This window comes from Sinohyriopsis cumingii, chromosome 7, assembly GCF_028554795.1.
Source record: "Sinohyriopsis cumingii isolate HCF-2022 chromosome 7, ASM2855479v2, whole genome shotgun sequence".
NCBI lineage: Eukaryota > Metazoa > Mollusca > Bivalvia > Unionida > Unionidae > Sinohyriopsis > Sinohyriopsis cumingii.
The window spans coordinates 25,553,793-25,577,817 of record NC_142967.1 but is presented as its reverse complement, the minus strand read 5'-3'; the positions used below and the strand labels follow the sequence as shown (position 1 = coordinate 25,577,817).

At 34.5% G+C, this 24,025-nt stretch overlaps 1 protein-coding gene across 1 annotated transcript in view; it reads right to left on the bottom strand.

Moving 5' to 3' along the window:
- The window catches only part of LOC149794917 (uncharacterized), a 109,966-nt gene that overhangs the window by 85,623 nt on the left and 318 nt on the right, over positions 1-24,025 (bottom strand). The window contains exons 2-9 of the mRNA XM_089963731.1: positions 21,538-21,668; positions 19,211-19,345; positions 18,462-18,502; positions 15,653-15,721; positions 9,705-9,928; positions 2,557-2,674; positions 642-764; positions 116-165 (exon numbers count right to left, since the gene is read on the bottom strand). Of these exons, the coding sequence (XP_089819857.1) occupies positions 116-165; positions 642-764; positions 2,557-2,674; positions 9,705-9,928; positions 15,653-15,721; positions 18,462-18,502; positions 19,211-19,345; positions 21,538-21,662 (885 nt within the window). The 5' untranslated portion in view covers positions 21,663-21,668. The remainder of the gene's footprint in view (positions 1-115; positions 166-641; positions 765-2,556; positions 2,675-9,704; positions 9,929-15,652; positions 15,722-18,461; positions 18,503-19,210; positions 19,346-21,537; positions 21,669-24,025) is intronic.

Below are 24,025 nucleotides of genomic sequence, written 5' to 3'. Positions count from 1 at the left end.
TTATCACTGTTACTGGGACCAATTATCCACTCCTAATGGAAAATTATACTGGTCACTGCTTAAAAGTGATACCCATGGGTCACATTCTGTCAATGTACATGAAGAAGTCACATACCATCTCCAACTCATGGTTTGGACTTCCTTCTTGACCATTTTCCCCTGTGTCTGAAATTTTCAAAACATTTTTTAATGTAAAGATAATGGCATTTTATGTCTGAGTAAATAATCAAAACCAATTAAGAACTTTTTCAGTCAAAAAAGAGTATCATTGCTACAGAAGCAAATAATAGAAATTACTTGTTGACCAGAACAAGAATTTGATCTCGAAATATCTGATATTCAAACCAAAGCTTCATTTTGGAAATGACACATACATATATAACAAATGGCAACTTACATGGTAGTCAGTCCTCAAAAGGAACATTTTAATCAATGATAGAAATCAGTTTTCTTTTTCTTGCTATAAGCATTTCCAAGTTCAAAATGTAGCCTTATGCCTATACAATTATATGACCTTGATAAAGATTTCTTGAAAGATCTTAACTATGCAATGATAGCAATCTTAATAAGAATTTAGCCTTTCTTCAAATAATTCAACATTTTCAGAATCAAGTAAATTTATATTACAAAATACAACTTACCGTCAAAGAGAGAGACTTTGCTGAGGTAGGGTAACACTTCTTCATCCGTTATTCCCTCATCTCCATCCCCAATTTCATCTAAAAATGCAGGACTCACGTACTTGAAATCTAGCTGCAAGTCTTCTGTTAAGTACAGAGAGAAAATAATGCATTTTTCAGAGCAGCAGGTTACTAGGCATTTTAACACCAAAAACAAATTTGGTCTGTTAGAAGAGATAATAATAATAATAATATGGACTTTGAATAGCGCCCAATCTTTAGAAGCTCTAAGCGCTTTACAACATTAGACAACACACAAGGCATTTACTAATTCATACCCACAAATAAGTCAGTTTAAATTTCAGATGTTGGTTATTTTCATCAGGCTGGCAAATAATTCCAACAGTTATGAGTACTGAGCAATGATTTTCTGTATAGATTTAAAATATCTTTATTTCTGGTTTCTAATAATTCATGATACCAAGCAATTATAACAACCTTAATTTCAATCAAGTTATATGTTTTGGTAAGAATTCATCCCTCCTCAAATATTAGAAGCTGGCATTATATTATGGCTTATGGCAGGGCTCAGGTAAAATGTTTCCTGGCACTTGTCCTTGGGACAAGTCCTTTGCCACAGATACTTGTCCCTGTCATTATTGTATTCAACACAGTACACATAAAAATAATATTTTTGGCTCTTAATATCCCACGTTTCCAACTCATAATGGTGTCATCACTCATTGACAAGCAAAACATTTTAGTATCATGTGTTGGGTCCATGCATAAGAAGTCTTAGACTAAGAAGAACTATACAAAACATGCAAATTATTCAATAATTGATGCTTGATTCATGGTCAGCAAGGGTAGCAATGCATACAAATTTATTCTCAAGGTAGATTTCCATCTACTCAGCCCAGGGATGAGTAAGTACTAAACTGGCCTTGGCATAGCCAATTTTGCCCAATCAGGAAAAGAAATTTTCCTCAGCCACACAGTCATAAGAAAATTAAATACTGCTGGTAACTCAAGAAACATTGCAAACTTTGCACATCAAAACATAAAGTGCACACTTAAAGCTACCAGAGGTATCAAATTGGATACTGTATTTATATCATGATAAGCACATGTTTGAAGATTAGAAATGTCAAATTTTGGGGAAATTTATACTGGGTACCCATCAGTCCTATCCCTTATTTTATTTTATTTTAATATCTGGTACCATCTATTTTCAATTCAGACTGGTCCACTACATATGTAGTATCAAAACAGAATGAATCTATGACAAGTTTCACATTCAAGAAAGCTATCTGTTTTCTTGGAACTATTTCCTGTAAAATTCATGCAAAAATTACCACATTTACACATATGGTGAATTTTTATTTGATTTTTTTTTCCTCAATGTTATTAAATAACATGGATTTTTTTCCCCCATTTAATAAAATATTTCAGTGAAAAATTTCACTCTGTATAGTTGTCCATTTTGTTCATATTTTCCTAACATGGTATAAGAAGTGCATGTTATGGTAACCACATTTTTGCGTTGCATTTGCCTAGACAGAAAATATGTCTTAGGTTTCCCGCTAATAAAAAAGGTCCAGTAAACAAACATGTGAACAGCAGCCCTGACCTGAACAGCTAAATTCCTAACCTTTCTATACTCACTTTTACCTATTTCCCACCACTTCACCCAAATCTGGAGGACAAAGAAATTATCTGACCCTAAAATTTTAATCCAATATGGACCCTGCTTTTAGATCTGAGCTGAACCCATAACCCCATACCTTTTCACAAAAAGGTTGATAAAATATCTAAATGTCCTCATATCCAAACAACAGGGAGTTTCCATGGCAGTTTTGAAATATGGATTTCTACTGTTATGAAATAAGAGGTTGCCAAATTCTTGCAGTGAGAATTAAAAGAAAGATATCTTTACCATGTTGTTGTTGTGATTTCTGTTTTTTATGACTCTCTTCATCACTGGACTCCTGGAGTCCTCCAAAGTCCCCAAAGTCATCATCCAGTCTGTTCAAATCCTCTTCCTCCAGCTCCACCTTAAAGTAAACAGACCCACATTCATAAATATTCAATTTAGGATTGTTAATTCAAAGCAATATGTTGCCAATAAATACCCAAGAAGTACAGCTGCTAGACAAACCTGTTTTTAAATTACTTGGATAAATTGGTCCAAATCTTAACATCACGTTCATACAGAAGTCTTATGCATTGCTCATTATTTATTATCGTAACAAAATATTTAACATTAAACACTTTTGATGATTTTGACATAATATGTATGCATTAATCTAATAAACTGCTCCCCCTTTACTACACTGATCAGGAAAACCACAACAGTGACCTGCATTATAAGTGAGGTATCATATACTGAGGTGTATTCAAGGCTGTAACCAATACAACACAAAAACAGCACAGTATTTATATGAAACCATTACTTTAAATTAATTGGTCCAATTCTTGACATCAAATAAATACAAAAGTCTAAAACATTACCCCCCCACACACACACTGTATATGGAAGCTATAACAGTGACCTGCATTATAAAAAAAGGTCTAAATATACTGAGGTATATTTCAAACCTTTATCCAACTTTTTTGTATCCATGTATCTATCAATAATTTCAGGTGCTATGTTTGGCAAGCAAGCTTATTTTCATCAGTTTCCATCATGCAAAGATTCCTTGGATGAGCAGAAAATTTTGACCAATCAAAATTCTCTTTACATTGATATGTTAAATACCATAATGAATTCTTACAAGGACTGTCTTTATACAGTTAAATTATTAATAGCAGAATTGGGCTGGACAGACCATTATTTAAAAACTGGATCGATGATGATAGAGAAAGAAGGACCATGTTCAAGTTAGGTGAAAAGCAGAATTCCACTTTAAAATGTATAAACATCATCAATCAGGGCCTCTGCTAGGCTTTGCATTTGTCACCAAATGCGAACATGGCACTATATTGTATTGACTGGCAAAAGTTGCTGGTGAAATTTTTTTATAAAGTAAATTTTAAGTTTTCATTGATATAAGTGACTCGGGCCATTTAATATCTGTTTTCACTATCAGCAGCAGTCAGTGGATAATGTCTGTAGATAATGAATAAGATATTCGAACATGACTGCAGCTAACTGCAAGCTGTCAGTTGGCAAAAAGATTCAGTGCCATTTACACATGTTGTTAATTTATGTTTATTGCAAACTGAGTATGAGACAAATTGAACTGTTTAGTGTTATAGGGATTTTTTACTTAGATAACACGTTTTTGTGGTCTGAACTTAACAGGATGCTGCTATGGTGGCACTCTACAGTTTCGTATTTTGCATAGGGTTAGGATTTTAAAGAAAAAGAATTTCCCCAGCTTTCCTCACTGGTTATACTGGCTATTTAAAAAAAACCTTGTATATCTTAGGCATAATGCAAAGAACCTTTAATTCCCTTTATTTTGGTGTATGATTGATGGGTGTACTATGGGTTATAGAGTATACAGCTTGGCCTTACTTCAGATGTGCACCTTTCGAAAAAGTGCTAGCTCTACTTGGTCATTTTCACTTCCTGAACTTCAAAGGTAAATTGTATAAAAAAGAGCCCATAACTTATTTTACATTTTATATATTTGGTAATTCATTCATTGCACTTTCAGCAACTGGTATTGTCTAGTCTGGCAAAATTCATTTTCCCTATTTTAATAACTGCTATGTATAGTGTACTTAAGACTAATTCAGGCTGATTTTTTAACACAAGGGAGCAGTCATTTTAGTTAGCAGTGTGCTTAAATCATGTAAAATTTCCAAAAGTACAATATCCAAAAGAAATATCATCCACATTACATTAATGTAGCATAGAGGTATGCCAACATTCTCTCCATTGTGCATGTTTTAAATGCGAACTACTTCACCTTACATACGTCACTCTCTCAAAAGTATATATTATCTGGTGAGTGCCCCCATAAAGAGGATATAGGTATTATTTTTGTATGATTTAATTATGTTTATATGGCTGAAGCATTTAAGTCGCATGCATCAAAACAATCCTTTTGAATAATTCTCCCTCCTTTCCCCCCACAGAACAGTATTTGTGAGTGTCAGAGTCTCTAACAAGTCCAGCCTCCCCACCCCCCATGATAAAAAGTGAGCTATTTTAAGACTGCACATTACATTTTGTAAACATAGCAACCAATGTTATTCTGAATGACAGGAACATGAAACTAGCCAGAATTATGTTTGAGATATCAACAATGAATTTTACAATTAGAAAAGGGAGGTAACTCATCAGGTTCATAAAAGTCAAAGTGTAAAATATTTGCCTATTGTTTAATATGGAAGAAGCGAATTCACTTTCTCATCATTTATTTTTTATTTCATTGCAAATAAATGAAAAGAAACATTTTCACCATATATTTCTGTCACTTACAGCAACAGTTTTAAATTTAAGTTGATTCTATTCCTATATTCTAAGACTTCTGATTTCCCCATAATTAAGGTCACTACTCGCACAAACATGCCTCATGGCAAATTATGTAAGCAAGAGCAAAATGATAATAATTAGCTTATTTTCATGCTTAACATCAATATGAATGCACCATTTTATTCAGAACATCATACATAATTATATGAAAATAAAAAAAATAATTGCAAACATTTTTATATTTGCTTTAAGGTGGCGCTCTACAGTTTCATATTTTGCATAGGGTTAGGATTTTAAAGAAAAAGAATTTCCCCAGCTTTCCTCACTGGTTATACTGGCTATTTAAAAAAGACCTTGTATATCTTAGGTATAATGCAAAGAACCTTTAATTCTCTTTGTTTTGGTGTATGATTGATGGGTGTACTATGGGTTATAGAGTATACAGCTTGGCCTTACTTCAGATGTGCACCTTTCGAAAAAGTGCTAGCTCTACTTGGTCATTTTCACTTCCTGAACGTCAAAGGTAAATTGTATAAAAAAGAGCCCATAACTTTTTTTACATTTTATATATTTGGTAATTCATTCATTGCACTTTCAGCAGCTGGTATTGTCTAGTCTGGCAAAATTCATTTTCCCTATTTTAATAGCTGCTATGTATAGTGTACTTAAGACTAATTCAGGCTGATTTTTTAACACAAGGGAGCAGTCATTTTAGTTAGCAGTGTGCTTAAATCATGTAAAATTTCCAAAAGTACAATATCCAAAAGAAATATCATCCACATTACATTAATGTAGCACAGAGGTATGCCAACATTCTCTCCACTGTGCATGTTTTAAATGCGAACTACTTCACCTTACATACGTCACTCTCTCAAAAGTACATATTATCTGGTGAGTGCCCCCATAAGAATGCAAGTCGTTAACTGTAAAGGGGCCTGAGTTGCTTATATCAATCACAAATTTAAAAATTACTTGATAAAACAAGTCTGTACAAAGCACAAAGAATATGGCTAATCTAACTCTTTAAAACAAAAATTAATATCCAGATGCATCTGAGGCAGCCACCATGTTACTCACTGCCACTATTTCTACTGCATCTGAGGCAGCTACCAGGTTACTCATTGCCACTATTTCTACTGCATCTGAGACAGCTACCAGTTTACTCATTGACCCTTTTTCTACTGCATCTGAGGCAGTTACCAGGTCACTCACTGCCCCTATTTCTACTGCAGACTGAGACAGGGTTCAGTTGCCAGAATCTGATCAAAACAAACTTATGAAATTCTGTGGGTACATCTACTCTGAAAAATTTAATGAGAATTTCTATTGATGGGCCCAGTGTTGAGAATTTTGATTTCTGGAAGGCATTTATAAAATGGTCTGGGAAAAAATGAGGCAGATATTAATGAATTGTCAGTGATATTGTTCATAAAGACTAAGCAGCATTTTGTATTATCAGCTCGAAAGAAACCTTATTTGTTCTTGCTATTCATATGCTATACACTGAACTTCACATGTTTATAATGGTATGGTTATATTTATTAATAATTGTTCTTGTGCTTTGAAATGTAATAAAAACATGCAAAAACTTTTATTATCATGTTTATATAGATTAAAAATAGTGCCAATATAATACTATGCATATACTTAAATTCCTGCATCATGGCATAAATGGCTCCTTTGGCTGAAAAGTGGCTCCATATTTTTAAATTTGCAGAATTTCATGGCACATAGAAAAATATTTCCAAGGAAAGTCCTGCAGCAATCATACTGGATGCGTGAGTGCCACCATTTCATTTGAGAACATCATAACAAGTCTTCTAGCAGAAACCCCATCTCAATATGACTTTGTTCCACCAGAGTAGCTGTAACTAGTCTCTCAAGATAGCTGCTATGGTGAGCATACTAGACATCAGATTGGCACCATTTTCATGCAGCAGCAACTAGATGTCATAAGTAGTAATTAATGAATGTTTCATGTTGGTATGACCATCCAATCAGAAGAGTAATGATGATAAGTCTTTCATAACATCTACACCATTTTTCAGTTAGGACCAACCAGACATTATAACCAAGTCTTCCAGTGGAAAACACCTGGCAATGACTTTCTATTTAGGGGATGTAGCAATAATAAGATTATTTAAGATGTCTGGTATTGTGGGCATACTTAATGACAGATTGCCACAATTCTCTTTCATTTAGAACCAGCTAGACATCAAAGAGGTCTTTTAGTGAAAACCTCATATTGATAAGACTATACATCTATCTTTTAGTGAAAACCTCATGTTGATAAGACCATACATTCATCTTGTAGTGAAAACCTCATGTTGATAAGACCATACATTCATCTTGTAGTGAAAACCTCATGTTGATAAGACCATACATTCATCTTTCAGTGAAAACCTCATGTTGACAAGACCATACATTCATCTTGTAGTGAAAACCTCATGTTGATAAGACCATACATTCATCTTGTAGTGAAAACCTCATGTTGATAAGACCATACATTCATCTTGTAGTGAAAACCTCATGTTGATAAGACCATACATTCATCTTGTAGTGAAAATCTCATGTTGATAAGACCATACATTCATCTTTTAGTGAAAACCTCATGTTGATAAGACCATACATTCATCTTGTAGTGAAAACCTCATGTTAATAAGACCATAAATTCATATTGCAGTGAAAACCTCATGTTGATAAGTCCATACATTCATCTTGCAGTGAAAACCTCATGTTGATAAGACCATACATTCATCTTGTAGTGAAAACCTCATGTTGATTAGACCATACATTCATCTTGTAGTGAAAACCTCATGTTGATAAGACCATACATTCATCTTTTAATGAAAACCTCATGTTGATAAGACCATACATTCATCTTTTAATGAAAACCTTTTGTTGATAAGACCATCCATTCATCTTGTAGTGAAAACCTCATGTTGATAAGACCATACATTCATCTTGTAGTGAAAACCTCATGTTGATAAGACCATACATTCATCAGGAGTAGCAAAAACAAAGATTTTCAAGATAATCTTTGTGGCTGCCAGGCAGGATGCCATTTCAGGGCTGAGCAAATTTTTTTTACCACTAGTCCAGGACAAGTGGTTTCAGAAAATTCACTAGTCCCACCTTTCTTTTCACTAGTCCCACCTTACTCTTCACTAGTCCCACCTTACTTTTCACTGGTCCCAAAATGGTAATCACTTGCCAAGATTTGATGAGACATATGTATTTAATCCATAGAAAGAAAAAAAAAATATACAACATAATTATTTCTTAAAAGAATTTAATTTTTCAAAAACATTGGTTGTCATACATTTCGATTCCTCATCTTCACTGATATATGTTTTAGTTGATGGATTTGAAAATATGTCCATGTATATTTCTGCCATCTGCACCAGCACTAAGCCAGCAGTTGATAGCTGTGTCTGGGTTAAAGTCATCAAGCTCTGGTCCATTTGCAGAAATGTTCATTAGCATTTGTAAACTATTTTGGTTTAAGGAATTCCTTAAAGAAGTCTTGATTAAGTTCATTGAACTAAATCCTCGTTCACACTATAGCTACCGCACACTCAGTATCCGTCTTACGTTTTATCCCTCCATTTTCAAAGAAATTTACCTTCGCCGAATCGCCGTTATTACCTTCCTTGCAATTTTTTTTAGCAAACTCATTTTATCCACAGAGTAACTATCAGCTTGCTTAACAACTACTTCTAAAGTGATCATAACATCAATCTCTCTTTTAAATACGAACTGAAACAGCTCATTAATTAGCATAATTGTTTCACTTCAAAACACACTATCGCACGTGGAAGTTAATCATCTGTATAATCAATTACAAATTAAAGAATTATTACTGTCATTTAATCAGTTCATAAAGGAAGCCAACACTGATGTCGGTAAAGTACCTTTCATTAATTTAAATGCACTGACTCGCTGGATTAAAATCATAGTGAGCCGCTCATTATGATCTAGATTGAGTAAACTTACTGCAACAAAACCATTTACAACACTGCTAATTGATCATACTGGCTTTCTTTTGTTTGACCTGTTCTGATTTGCCGATAATTTGGTCACTTAGCCCAATATGCAGTTGAGCGGTAACAGGATGTACATGTATACGCGAAGAGGGGTAGAATCAAGTATTCAAGTATACGCCCAGGGGGGCATGATTGGCCAAATAAAGGCAGATATAGTGATTAAAGCACGAAAATAAGGACTAGCCCGACTTTTTTAAAAAGCACTTGTCCCGGACTAGCGACTTGGAATATTTTACTTGTCCGACTTCAAAAATTACTAGTCCGGGACGTCGGGCTATGGGATTTGCTCAGCCCTGCATGTGATACCACGCACCTATAATTTACACAATTTCTTCATGGATAATTTTTTTTAACACAATCCTTTAGAGAAGGCATACAAGCATGCCTAATATAGCTGTCTAGATTTTTTCATACCAACTTGGCCATGAGCCTTGCTACACTAGTAGTTTCAATGAATGGCTTTCAAAACCTGAACAAAAACTTCAGAATAAAATCTTAACACATTTTCTACAGTTTCCTGGTTCTGCTGTAATAGATAAGTGATACCTGTGTTTCATTTTGTTCTGAATATGCAAAGGGAACCTCTAAAACACATCAAAAATTGCTACCTACCTCATACACACTTTGGTTCACCTCAGACTCTTCTCCTAGTGCCATGTTGGAAAAAAGAGACTGGCGTATACTTCCTAAAGGCTCCTTGGCCTTGTGCTTAGGTACCTCCATTTTTCTGACTGTGTTGATTTCTTGGGACATTGCAAATGGCTGGTCCTGTTTTGAGTCCTGTTTAGATGATGATCGTTCTTGCCATTCCTGAGAACTGCCCTGTGTACCCAGGCCTGATGACACATGAGGACACATGAGGATAACTGTTTGTCCCATCTGATTTCAACAATTCATTCATAATGATATTAATTAGATCTGTTGTAAATGGTTACAGAAAACCACCCACTCTGACTATAAGAATCGGACAAAGTCAGTTTGTGTGTCACATAAACTCCTGACATGATGCAAAACGCATACCGAATTTGACGAAGACAGTCCAAACATTTGGAAGGTATTAACGGTCAAAAATGTGGGTAAAAGATGGGCAGATGCACATTTGTTATTTTAAAATTGGGATAACTCTATTGCTGACCAGACACATTGGCTGATATTGATACAAAAGAATACCAAAGTTTGATGAAACTACATCAAACAGATCACTTTTAAAATGCCGACCAGACAGATAAAGACACATTGGCTGATCTTAATGCAAAAGCATACTAACAAGTTTGATGAAGCTATTTCAAACAGTTCATTGACACCAAGTGTAGATGCAACTTTCAAACATGGGGAGATAACTAAAATGCACTAGTTTGACAAAGTCAAGTTTTATATGTGACAAACTTCGGTCTTGATTCTGGTCCATGAGAAGAGTATGATGGTAACGATTTGACAGGATGCAATGCCTAGTCATAAAACAAATGTATACCAAGTTTCGTAAAGATATATGAAAAGGTTCAGGAGATATGTAAACAAAATAATGATAGGCAGAGAGAGAGACAAGCTGACATCAGTATACCCCCTCATCCCCAAAGAAGTTTGGTTGTGGTGGGGGGGAGATAACAAATGCATGAGTGTGTTAGTAACAAACCAAAGTCTCAGACATAAACATGATGAAATCAATTATTAATAAAAGGAAGTGTGGCTTGGCAAGCCCCCATGCTTGGAATCAGCTAAATTTTTAAAAACTTTTAATCTCACCACAGAATATTTAAGAAAGAATAAGTGCATGTAATATTACTTTTTATTTTGATTAAGAACATGTTTTTTTCAATTCTCTGTCACACCATGCTTTGTGAATTTTCATATATTTTGTATAAAGACACAAGAGAAATTATAGGCTGAGCTGAAGTTGCAACCAAAATCTATACAAATATAATCTCAAGTAGGATATTGCTCCTACAAAATAATTATAACAATAATAAAGACAAACTGGACCGTCATGGGGAGATAACAGCAATGGAAGAGATGACCCCGAATAATGAAGAAAACTAAACCTATCTCAATGTGCAAACCTGATTCTTTAATTGCAACACACCCATGATGGAAGTCTTGAATAAACTTTCAAAACGTTCAAAGTATATCTATTAGTGTTTAATGGTAAGTTAGCACAATAATAGCTATATGGTGCAGGGTTGCATCTAGGATTTGATAAATGTGGGTATTTGCCCCCACTGAATCTGAAAAAAGGGAGGGGGGCCAATGTAGCCATAAGGGGGGCCTTACAGTATGGTGTAAAAATACCTCAATGTATACAAAAAGATCAATAGCAAGTATAATAAGTGCATTAAATGCATATCATGTCTTCTGTATATTATAGTATAACACTTAAAACTGAAATCAAAGTTTTATGTTTTCTAATAACAGTATATCTACACACTAACCATTAAAGAATCAAACCACAGACTGCAAATAGTGTCATTCCTCTGGCCAATCTTACAAAACAGTGTCATGTACTTCCTGCATGTCGCATGCTCAATTCTGATTGGTTACAAATTCATACTAAGAAAGATCAGATAAGCACATATTTTCCTTTCATGGATGACAAAAAATAATTTTTAAGGAAAAGTCCAAAGCTCTAAATGAATTAGGGAAAGTATATATACAGTTTCTATAACAGTTAACTCTTAACTGAAACATATATACACCTGCATCCAGACTGACTGTAATTGTGACTGCATTATTCTGCAAATATTATCACTATTTCCTAAATAGCCTCCTGTCCTTCCTCATCCTCCGCTCTACCAAAGCCTTGTTAAAGTTGAAGTCTCTCAGAGGAGGTCTTTCAATTGAAATCATCATGAGTCTGTTGAGAACCCTTTCTTCTACATGGCTTCTTCCTGCAGTTTTGGTTCGATTTTGATTGCTAATTCCTCTCTCACAGTCAGCAGTTTGGTATGGCATAACCATGGCCACTGATGCTAATTGAAGAAGATCTGGAAATGTGTCTGTATGATGCTGATGTACAATCTGCCAGAGTCCGCACATTTTGTCTCTAGGGTACATTTATCTTTTAATGATAGTCTTAGCAAAAGACCACTCTGTCAAAACATGCTTTGGGCCACACTAAATGGGACTGATAGCTTCTTTTGATTTCTTCTCCTGACCAAAATGATCCACAAAGGGAGAATGATAGCTTCTTTTGATTTCTTCTTATGACCAAAATGATCACAGAGAAATTTTATCTTGTCATAACCATACATTTCTTGCTCTTCTGAAGAAAGGAATGTGAGGTTATGTAGACCAGGAACCTCAAATGCTGCTGCCACATGTGTGCTGCTCTTTGGAAATCTTGCAGCCATCTCCACCTGCAAATTTGTAACAAACTCATGGCAAAGGTTAGACACATCATCTGAAACTTTTTTCAATGTGCTCCTGTGTAACTTGAGTTCAACACAATCATAAGTGATTTTAGTTTTGTCTCCATCCTTAGATGATTTAAATTTTTCAGACATGCAGATCTGGTGATAGGATTTTCCCCGTGTCTGCTTTCTGTAAGGTAGAATTGAAAATATCAAGTGCCTGTGACACAGCTGCTATATCCATGTCAGATTTCTAAAAAAAGCATATTTAGCTGTGCTAAGTGAGGTATGATATCGATCATGATATTTATGCATGCCACAAACCTGTAGTCTATGAGTTTATTCAACAAGTCTTGACACTCTTTTGTTATTCTTTCTGAAATAATTCACGAGAGCTGCCCCCACACACAACAGCTGTGAAAAATTGCATATAGTGCATCATAAAATGCCAGCCATTTAATTGCATGAACCTCTCAGACTTTCAGTTGAGGACTGTTCAGAACATTCTGGATTTCCTTCAATTCAGCTGTTCTGGCAGATTTATTATAAAAAATAGTACAGGTCTTTAACTGTGCCTTCAAAGGTTTCCTTGAGGTACAGAATGTTTTTTGATGCATGAGAGGTACACGAATTCAGTCTATGAACCATACAATGAATGCTGATCAAGTGAGGGCTTTTTTTCCTTGAACCATGTTGCTACACCACTTTTGCAGCCTGTCATCGTTGATGTTCCATCACTGTCAAAACCAACAACTTTTTCAAGAGGAATCTCCTTCTTTTCCAAGAACTGGACAACTTCTTTCAAAAGAACTTCAGCAGTGTGTGATTGGCCTTCCGCTTACACATTACCAAGAAAATGAGTTGTAGAAACAAACATGGTTGGTTCAATGATTCTGGCATAAATGACCAACTTCTTGGTATTTGAAATGTCTGTACTATCGTACTTTCTCCATTAACTTAGATTCTATCACTGTTGCTATGCAATCCTGGAAAAAAATAAAGCTTGATGATAAATCAAAGTATAAAAGTATTTTATTATCATTATCATTATTATTATTATTATTAAATTTAAAGTATTTTAGAAATGTAAAACAAATATACTTTAAAAAAAAGGTAAAATGACCAAAATCAGATACAATTTCTGCAAGATTCTTACATTGGACCATGGAGTGTCTAAGGATGTTGCCTTGTGATAATTCGGTCCTGATTTTAAGAAATCTCTTCAAGGTGTTTAAATGCTAATTATAATACGGCACTACAGTCTCTCTCCCTCTGTTAATTAAAGTCATTCAATTATAGTAATGAAGGAAGTGATTATGCCTGTCTGTATATGACGATTTTAAAAACAAAAAATGTTGGTATTAAATACATCACTGATGAGTCCCTACGTATGCACAGTTGTCATATAAGCATATCAGGGTCAATGTCATTTGCTGCAATGATCATCAGAGCAAATAATAACTTATTTGCTAAAGCATTATATAAGTTTCAAGCAGTGGATTTGTCTAACTACTGTATGATATCACGATGTCGACAGCAACTCCTTACATGCTCAGGAAATTATTCAAAAGACAGCTACTGTATCATCATTTCAAGCACACAAAAACCCATTACAGTAATACTGAAATGTGACCTGTCTAGACAGAATGAATTTCATGACAAAAGAAACAGGTACCAATAATCCAGATTGATTAAAAAAGAAAAATGTTGACAAGAAATTATGACGACAAGCTACCAAATGCAATTTCATTGGCCAAGCATGATGCTTGGTGCTATTTTTACTAACAAAGGGATTCCTCAAGATAAGCACTGATCGGAACCTAACTGTTCATGTTATGGTTGCTTGTTAGTACACACCCTTTTTCCATCTAAATTATAATAGAAAAAATGTAAATAACATAAAAGAACTTACCTGAAATTCCTCCACAGAAGCCCTCGATGAATATGTTACATTTCCTCCTACTCTCATGTTGCCAACACCAACATCCAGAAAGTCAACAAAATCCAACAGTGGGCCATACTTTCGAGAAGCAATATTCTCCTTCGCCAAGTAATAGGCAACTGACATAGCATGAATAACTGATTCAGATTTCTTGCTGATAGCTGCCATGCATGTAGTTTTAAGATTTTCACTTAGTTTCAAATCCTGAATCACCTCTTTGTGAGCTGGTAATTCAACATGTCTGTCAAGGGTTGATGTCCTGAAATTAGCATTTCCAAGTGTGAAAGAATTTTTTGGGCCAGATTTTACACACAATCTGCAAAGCATCTCATTTTTTTCTTTCATTTCCAGCCATGGTCAATTTTGTTTCCAGTCTGAATCGAAAGAGTACTCTTTTTTCTTGGTGTTCAATGGACTCATAGTTTTTCATCACTGCCATCTTTAAGCACATCATCACTAGCATCATCTGATACGGAATTAGCCCTAGGAAGTGTTTTGTTCACTGTCGTTGTGCCTATTGACAGAAACTTCTGCACCTTGACTGTTATTATAAGTGTTACTGCTAAAATAATAAAAAAGGGTCAGAGTTTTAACTGATTTTGCCATTTAACACATTGTCCAGCCAAGCCAGCATCTGTATCAAACGTGTTCTTCTGACTTTTCTTATTAACCAATCAGAAATAAGCACATGACACACAGAAATACATGATGTATTTACAACTATACAAGTACAGGGAATTTTACAGCAAAAAAATAAATAGTAAAATAACGCATTCTTCACAAAAAAATGTGGACAATTCTTATTTTTTGCGCAATTTTGCCCGCATAGGATTAAAAACTATGAAAAATATCTGGAAATAAACCCTTTATAAAATTATATATAAAAAAAATGATGCACTACAAGCCAATCTGATTAAAATCAAATCTTCACTGTTAAACATGAAGATCTGACAGCGACCATTAAGGGGTCGTGTTCTGATAACATATGTTATATCCATAATCGCTAATTTTTTCAAGCAATCAGATGAAGTTGCATTTGGATACTGAGCAGTGTGAAGAGCATGAATGTGTACAATTTGATTAACTTTCAGATTTTTGAAAGCTGCATTTCCACTGGCTAATTCAGAAGTCACCAGAACATGACCCTTAATGGTCGTTGTCAGATCTTCAAGTGTGACAGCAGAGATCTAGTTTTAATCATACTGCACTAAAATCAAGAATGTAATGATGTTAAAATTTTGTGAAATGTATACAAAAGGTGTAGTTTTCTTTACCCATCTCATTTGCAGCTGTTGCTTTGTAGGAGTATTTCTTTGTCTTGTCTCCCATCTCGACAGAAATATCTGAAAAAGAAGAGGCCCAAGTGAGCCTGGGATCACTGGTACAAACCTGAAAGCCACCAGAGTCAGTAATGCTTTCTGTCAAATCTGGTCAAATTCTGTTGAGTGTTTTTTGAAGAATTTATTAAAGAAAGCTTTTAATTTTTAGTACCAACTATCTGAAACATCATCACAAGATGCATCGCAGGACAAAAAGACTGCATCCACTGGTCCCCTGTTACAACATGAAGAAGAGTACACCAGGCCTATTCTACATCCCAGGCTCACATGGAGCAAACTGATGTGAAATTATGTTTACAAACACCTGTAGCATAATCTTAAATGCAAACAATTTTTTTTCAAATGCAAGAAAACACTAGTAATCGCAGCACTTTTGTTCCTACCATGTCCATTCTGTATCAATAATTGTTGAATATGGACTTACAAATCCCTTTATGGAATAACAGAGAAAATCTGTCCCCATTAACAGACATGTTGCAGAGCTTTCGATAAATTGATTATTTTACTTTGGAATCATTCATGTTTTTAAAAAAACTGCAGGTGGTATTTTATGAATAACACAAAATACTAATTTGTGAGACTAAATCTTAAACAAAGAGTATGTCAATCATGCCATTTAGACTGCATGAAAAGTGACCATGGCCAATTCAGCGTCTTCAATTAAATGGTTCTAATGCACGAAAAGGCTCAATGACCAGACCAATTTAGTGTGCTCAATTTTATGGCTCTTTTTGAGTGTTTTCAATTATCAAGTACTATCATTGCATACAGTACAGTGAACATCCAGAGCGTATTCTAACAGCAAAGTTGACATTGCTTTAATAAACTATCATGAAACATGGAGTGCCCTTACAGCTGGAGCAATACATTGGTAACTTTGCACAAAATGCTTAAAATTACATTGTTCTGCAAAATTGTGATGCATTCAAAACTTTCTTTGGTAATTTTTGGTCAATTTGTTTTTATAAATGTGCTACTTACCAAGTACTTATTCTTATATAAACACATTTGATAAATGAAGCTTGGATTAATCAGCTTCACTGGAGTTCTCACCTATAGCTCCTACAAGGTTTGGGGTGTTTTAAAGCACAGCAACACTATGAAGGCTATATTATGGCATGGCAAATAGAGTAAAGTTCCTTGCCAAAGGACACATCACAGTTGGTCATCTGGGTTTATCTGATTGTTGTTGTTGTTGTTGATATTGTTGTTTTAGGGTTTAACGCCAGTTTGCAGCACAAGATAGGCTATATATGGTGGCCAGTATAACTGTTGGATGAACCCTGGAAAACCCCAGGAAGAACCACCGACCCACAAGAAGTTATCTGATGGTAGGAAGGAGTCCAAAACCATAACTACTAAACCACCACATCTCCTTTTCCAAAAGGTAGGAATTTTGTTTGACATCAGTCATCAGACACACATAAATTTTCCAGATGTCCAAGTACAATCTGACCAGACTTGACAATCTGTCCCAGTGAATTTTTGGAAAATATATTGAAGGATCTAATTCTGTAATATTTTTTGTTCTTTCATAAAAATGCCAATTTCATGCACCAGAAAGCAATATAGATTTGATACACGACTGATTGGCCAATATCCCTGCTGTTTGCATTGAGTTGATGAAACTGAACCAATCAATACCAGTTTCTCTTGCATTCCAGACTACTTGTATGTATGGAAATTGCAATGTGACTGGCTTAAATCCATTCCCTAAAGTGGTTAGTCCAGTGCCTAAGCTGACTTATATCTACTCTTCATAATGTTTTTGAATTCATTTCATTTCTACTGGTAATTCAAAATATAATCATTGTTGTGGTTAATGATAATACATTTAAAGCAAATTCTCAGAATAAAGATTGCATTAAAGATTTACATTTTCTCCTCCTAATACAGTTTGCCAAAATAAAGTTAATAAACATGACATATAATTCAATGGACATAATTCCCCAAAATGTCCTAACACAATTTTGGCATAACAAAATCACTGTTAAGGTGGCGCTCACCGGATATTATGTACTTTTGAGAGAGTGACGTATGTAAGGTGAAGTAGTTCGCATTTAAAACATGCACAGTGGAGAGAATGTTTGCATACCTCTATGCTACATTAATGTAATGTGGATGATATTTCTTTTGGATATTGTACTTTTGGAAATTTACATGATTTAAGCACACTGCTAACTAAAATGACTGCTCCCTTGTGTTAAAAAATCAGTCTGAATTAGTCTAAAGTACACTATACATAGCAGCTATTAAAATAGGGAAAATGAATTTTGCCAGACTAGACAATACCAGCTTCTGAAAGTGCAATGAATGAATTACCAAATACATAAAATGTAAAAAAAGTTATCGGCTCTTTTTTATACAACTTACCTCTGAAGTTCAGGAAGTGAAAATGACCAAGTAGAGCTAGCACTTTTTTGAAAGGTGCACATTTGAAGTAAGGCCAAGCTGTATACTCTATAACCCATAGTACACACATCAATCATACACCAAAATAAAGGGAATTAAAGGTTCTTTGCATTATACCTAAGATATACAAGGTCTTTTTTAAATAGCCAGTATAACCAGTGAGGAAAGCTGGGGACATTCTTTTTCTTTAAATTCCTAACCCTATGCAAAATGCGAAACTGTATAGTGCCACCTAAGTCTTGCAAAAGTTTATTTTCCAGACATATCAAAGCACTGACTGGTTTAAATGAACCCATTTTTTAGATGTCATATGACTTATATTCCATCTTACCCAATTCATCCATTTTCAGAATGCCAAGAGAAGATTCCTGCCTGAAAAAAGAAACAATGGTAGCAAATTAAATGCATAAAATGTTTTTTTTTTCTGTTCATGTCTTTGATTTTCATTTTGATATTACTTACTGAAACTTCAAAATCTTTTAACGTCTTATATCCACAATATAAGTAATTATATAGTTACAGAATTACATGATTTTTTTCACCATTTTATATCTGGAACACTTAACTTTCTTTCATAAAATACAAAATTCTAATTCAGGCACTGTTTTCAACTCGTTTCAAATCTAGGAGTGCATGTACCCATAAGAAAAGTTTACATACTTATAATGGTGGGGCTTACTAACTTTAGACGCTTCAGCTTTCAGTGATCAAAGACTATGTTTTAGCATTGCAAAAAATGACAATAATAACTATACAAGGACTTTGTTTTTAATAACATAAAAAGAACATTTTCCTGATTTTGTGTTTTCCATGTATCTAATAGCTTTCTGCTCATACTAAATGTAATAAATACCATTGACATTTCCATTCGTCTTGGCAATTACATACCATTACAAAAAAACACACATTAACAGTAACATCATGTTTTTGGAGAAGAGTCGTTGATTTCGTTCAAGCGTCGCTACTCATTTTTTCCAAATGAAACCCATTATCATTTTTTCTGTCTTTTCGGAATGGTGTTCCAGCAATCCCGAAGTCAAAATCATACCAAGAGCTATTATTCACACATATCTTCTATACCTGCGAGATATTTCATTCCTGAAGGACAGGCTTTGTTGAGGCTTATCCTGGTCATCAGTGATGGGAGTTGTAGATCTGTAGGAAAAATCGCTGTCTAGGAATGATTCTTTGTTGTCTGATCGGATGGGCCTTTTGCTGAGAATAGAAAAAAGTTTGACACTGTACCTTCAATACTGTGAATTCACTTTCAATGGTAGTATACCATTTCTCATGGATTTATGGTCGCTAAAACAAAACCAATGAAACTGTCACAATTGATACCCATTAAAGTAAACAAATCCACCATATAGTACTCATTTGCTATAGTGCTGTTCATGGGAATTATAAAAGTGGACTGCCTGATATGTGTGGTCACTTTATACTGTGATGTTATGTACATAATAATACAATTAAATAATAACACAAATCATAATGAAATGGGATCCATGACTATGCCAGCCATTTAAAAGAAAACACATTAAACCGAGATGTTGTATACAGATGGAATACTTTTTTCATGTATTATAAAGTCACTATTTTTTAAGGGATACCAATTTCAGTGGATCTGGTGGCTGCTACAAACCAGAAATTTCAATACACAAGGAACAAATGGTTCTACAGTACTCCTTCACTCTAATCTTGTTTATGAGTTATAAAAGTTGCACCCAACACCATGTCATGCGTGAATGGCATCTTCAATATATCGGTTGACTATTTCGCTCTTGTTTGCGATTTTGTTGGCTCCAGTTTTCAGTCGGATAACATGTTCAAACCTTTGAGCACAACCACACACAATTGTTTCTCAATGTTCATGTCAATGAACAACATGGTGTGTGGTATCGGACATAATTGATACAAGCTACAATATGGAAGCCTATACTACTTATACAGATTTTGTGGATATATTTTATTCTTTAATGCTCATGCTGAAAAAAGGAATAAACAATAACAACACAAGGTTAGTTTCTTTCTTTTTATTATCAATTAAGCGTTTTATTTATCTATTTTATTGCAACATGGGGGGGGGGCAAGCACAAATGCAATACAAATTTATTTTCTTTCTTAAGTCTTGTGACATATGACCAAAGTGAAAAAATGTTTCACCATAAGTTCTGGGACAGGACAAAAAAAATTCTTTTATCATGTTCCGACATATACGGTAAATATGGTAATGAAATTTATATCCTTTTGTAGATAATTTAAAGGCCTTTAAAATAAAGCTTATTTCTTAAAAATGTTTTTATCAGTATTGACTTTTACACAAATTAAGTGCACACAGTAAAAAAAAAGTCAATTTTCACCCACTTTACCGATAAGGAGTAGGTACTATCTGGGGTTGCTATTACCAACATAAGATAAATCATTACCAAACCTTAACATGTCATCACATTAACTGAGACATATTATTTTAGGTGAAAGTCAGTTATTCTACTTGATAACATTGGGTGAGGTGTGGGGGGTGGGGGTGACCTGCAGTACAATTTTATGTAGAAAAGACTCGAATAAAACAATTTTATGTTTTTAAGACTCGAATAAACAACATCGTAACCGATAAGAAGGTTATTCAGCAGCAGTGGGAAAATGAATTATGTACCAAAATTTAAATTAAGTTTTTGAATGGTTCTGCAATGTACATGACAACAATACCCGCTCGCATATCATGCTTACACCAAGAAAAAGAATTATTATAATTAATGTATATTCAGTTGAAATAAGTCTATTATTATAATAAGAAGAACCTTTTAATAATTAATGCTACTTTTAAACAAAGATATTAAATGAAGATATTAAGTGCTTTGAAGTATGTAGCTTTCATACTAAGTACATTACATGTACTTCTCACAACAAATTTAATCCCCCTCTGGAAAGGTCACCTGTTTTATAAGGCCACTTTCGCTGTGCAGAAGGGGTGGCCATATAAGCGGAGGACCACTGTACTATATTTTTTACTCAACCTGAATAAACCATTACAGAACCAATTATTATAGAAAGATGAAGGTTGATAACCTAAACTTTGTCATTTGAAAGGTTGTTTTCCACAACTTATTTTGCAACTCATCTAACAAAGCTGTTAGTAATTATAAACTGAGACCCAACTGCTCTCCCTCAGGTGTTTATTATACAGAAGAGAGAGAGAGTGAGATGCATGTAGATCTCAATGAAAACAAAGAAAAAAGAAACTTGCTAAATTTCAATTCAACCAGTTGGCAAAATTTTCGAAAGAACACCCTTTTCATTACAAAGATACTCTCGAAAGCACTCAGTGAGTAATTGGAAAATCCCTCAATGAACCAAAATTTTCATTTGTCATTTTAAGCTGGGCAACTGATTTTCAAGCCCGGCATTACCTAGGTCTATCCCTGGACACCGTGGAGGCCGCAAGTGGGGCAGATCTCTGGAACTGGCTCTCATTGCCAATGGAAGTGTACAGCCCATCTTCAGCCAGGGGTTCTTCAAAGCTCTCTGAGTCCATTGTGGCCTTAAACAACAAATATTATTTTCATTCTTTAAATTTAAAAAAAACTCATTACAAAAAATCCTGTGTCAAACAATACTGACCAGTAGTTGAGAGACACCCTACGACGAAACCAAATGTTTAAACCAAAATTCATGTAGACATCTAAAATAAATACCTTCATACATGGAGCTATCTTTGCTACGTCATGGCATGTGTCATGAAAACAAGATTTTGGATACCCAAACTCATGGACACCATTGGCATTCAAGAAAAACACAAAATCCCCAAACTGAATCTTAGGGTGTACTTTCTGAAAACTACTGCTACAAAAGCAGCATTCTAAAGACAATCTCCTGTCAAATTTTAAAGTGTTGGAAATCATATATACTCTAAAGAAGAACAGAACAGGTTTCTACCAAGAAATGACCCTTAAAGGTATGATAATAAAAGAAGTTTGCAGGCAACATAAATGATGACATTTATTATTTATAGTTATTAATACGGTTTTTTAGACCAACTAGGAAAATTAAGCTGGACAGAAAAAAAGCTAAAAATGATATAAAAGCCTATTTGTAATGGTATTTCTTGGTATTATTTATAGGTTCCAGACAGTTGCTTTAGCTATTTAGCAAAAAATTAAACATTTTGTTCAATCTTGGTACCACAGAAATTTTGTGTGTGTGTGTGTGTGTGTGTGTGTGATTTGGATTTTTAACATAGCTTTAACAATTTTTCAGTCATATCGTTATGAAATCTGCAGTGTGACAGTTTATAGTGATGTCTAGCACTGGGGCATCATGCCGCATATATGTGGCATGATGTTCCACCCAGTCACATTATCCTGACACCAGGCCGACCAGTCCTAACACTAACCTCTTAATGCAAAGCGTTAAGCCAGGCAGCTGTTAGTACCATTTTTGTAAGTCTTTGGTATGACTCAGCTGTGGTTCAAACCCACGACCTCCCACTTCCGAGGCAGACGCTCTAACCACTAGGCCAGCGGAGCAATTCAAAAATTTTGTACTGAAATATACCATTGTAGTTTTTACATAGGATGATATGTACCAAAGTCTACCGCAATTATATTAGGGACCAGCAATTTAATCTTCTGGGCTAGAGGCCAGACACTTATAAAATTATTTCCATCTGTCAATAGCTTGAAAAAAATATCTGCTATGATTTATAGCAAAATAACACCATACTAAATCCATTATAATATTTGATATAAAATTAACTATCCTGAAATAAAAATTGGGACTATCTTGGCTCAAAAGAATATTGCAGCTCCTCCTCAGAAATTATATAATCCATACCATATAATCAATGAATGTGCTGTACTGATGTTAATTATTGAATAAGTAGTCATCTAAAAAATTTAACTAAAATGAAATTATAAAGCTTTCACAACAGCTGACACCCTGTAAAAGATGTTGATAGTGTTGACAGATATTTATCTGAGAGGGGCACTAAACATAAAATACACGGACTCAAGAAATGAGAAAATATTAAGTCGTCATGAAAAATAGTCTTGCAAGATTAGGTGGATGGTGGCAATGCGAACAGTCTTCCTAGTTAAGGTGCAAGGTGAAAGTGTGAATTGACTCTGCCTTCATTAATTAACCAGGTCTCAAATTATTAAGTAGCAAAAGGCAAACTTAAGGGAGTGACCATTGAAGTTTCAGAGAGCAGGGGGAAGGGTACAATATTTTGGAAATAGCTTGACAGAAATATTCTGATTATAATAGGTATAGTATTACAAATTAAAAAGAATCATTATTTAACTTTATATGAATTTTAAATGCAAAGTGGGCAAAGAAATATTATTATTCCAATATTACTGATTTCAAGAAAGTTTACCTGCTATTGTATTCTTATTTACGTATGAGAATTATGATCATAAGCAACATTTCGTCAATCTTGGTCCATACTGGCCATCATGGAATGAAATTGCAACCATAACCTTTTAAGGACATGTATGTCACCATATATGACCTATAACCATCAAACATCAGAGGTTATACTAAATATACACTGTAATCAAAACCAATGTAGATATAGCAATTTTCACTGGAGTTTCATATATGATGATCAATGGAAATGCATGCACTTTAAGAAAAAAACTGATGTTCATCCTTTTTCAATTTAAACTTATGTTTACAAATTTTGACATTTTAGAGCAAATTCTGCTGAGATATTTGCGTCCTTACTGGCTACAGCTTTACATATGTAAACAACCGCTAGACATCGTGTGTCCAAAATTAATCGGAAAATCCCGTTTGCCGCGATAATACAGCGTTACTGAGTAGAGTATGAAAACTATTTGAAACAAATGATCTTCAGGTACAAGAAAAAATGTCGCGAAAATTCCAGGACCACCA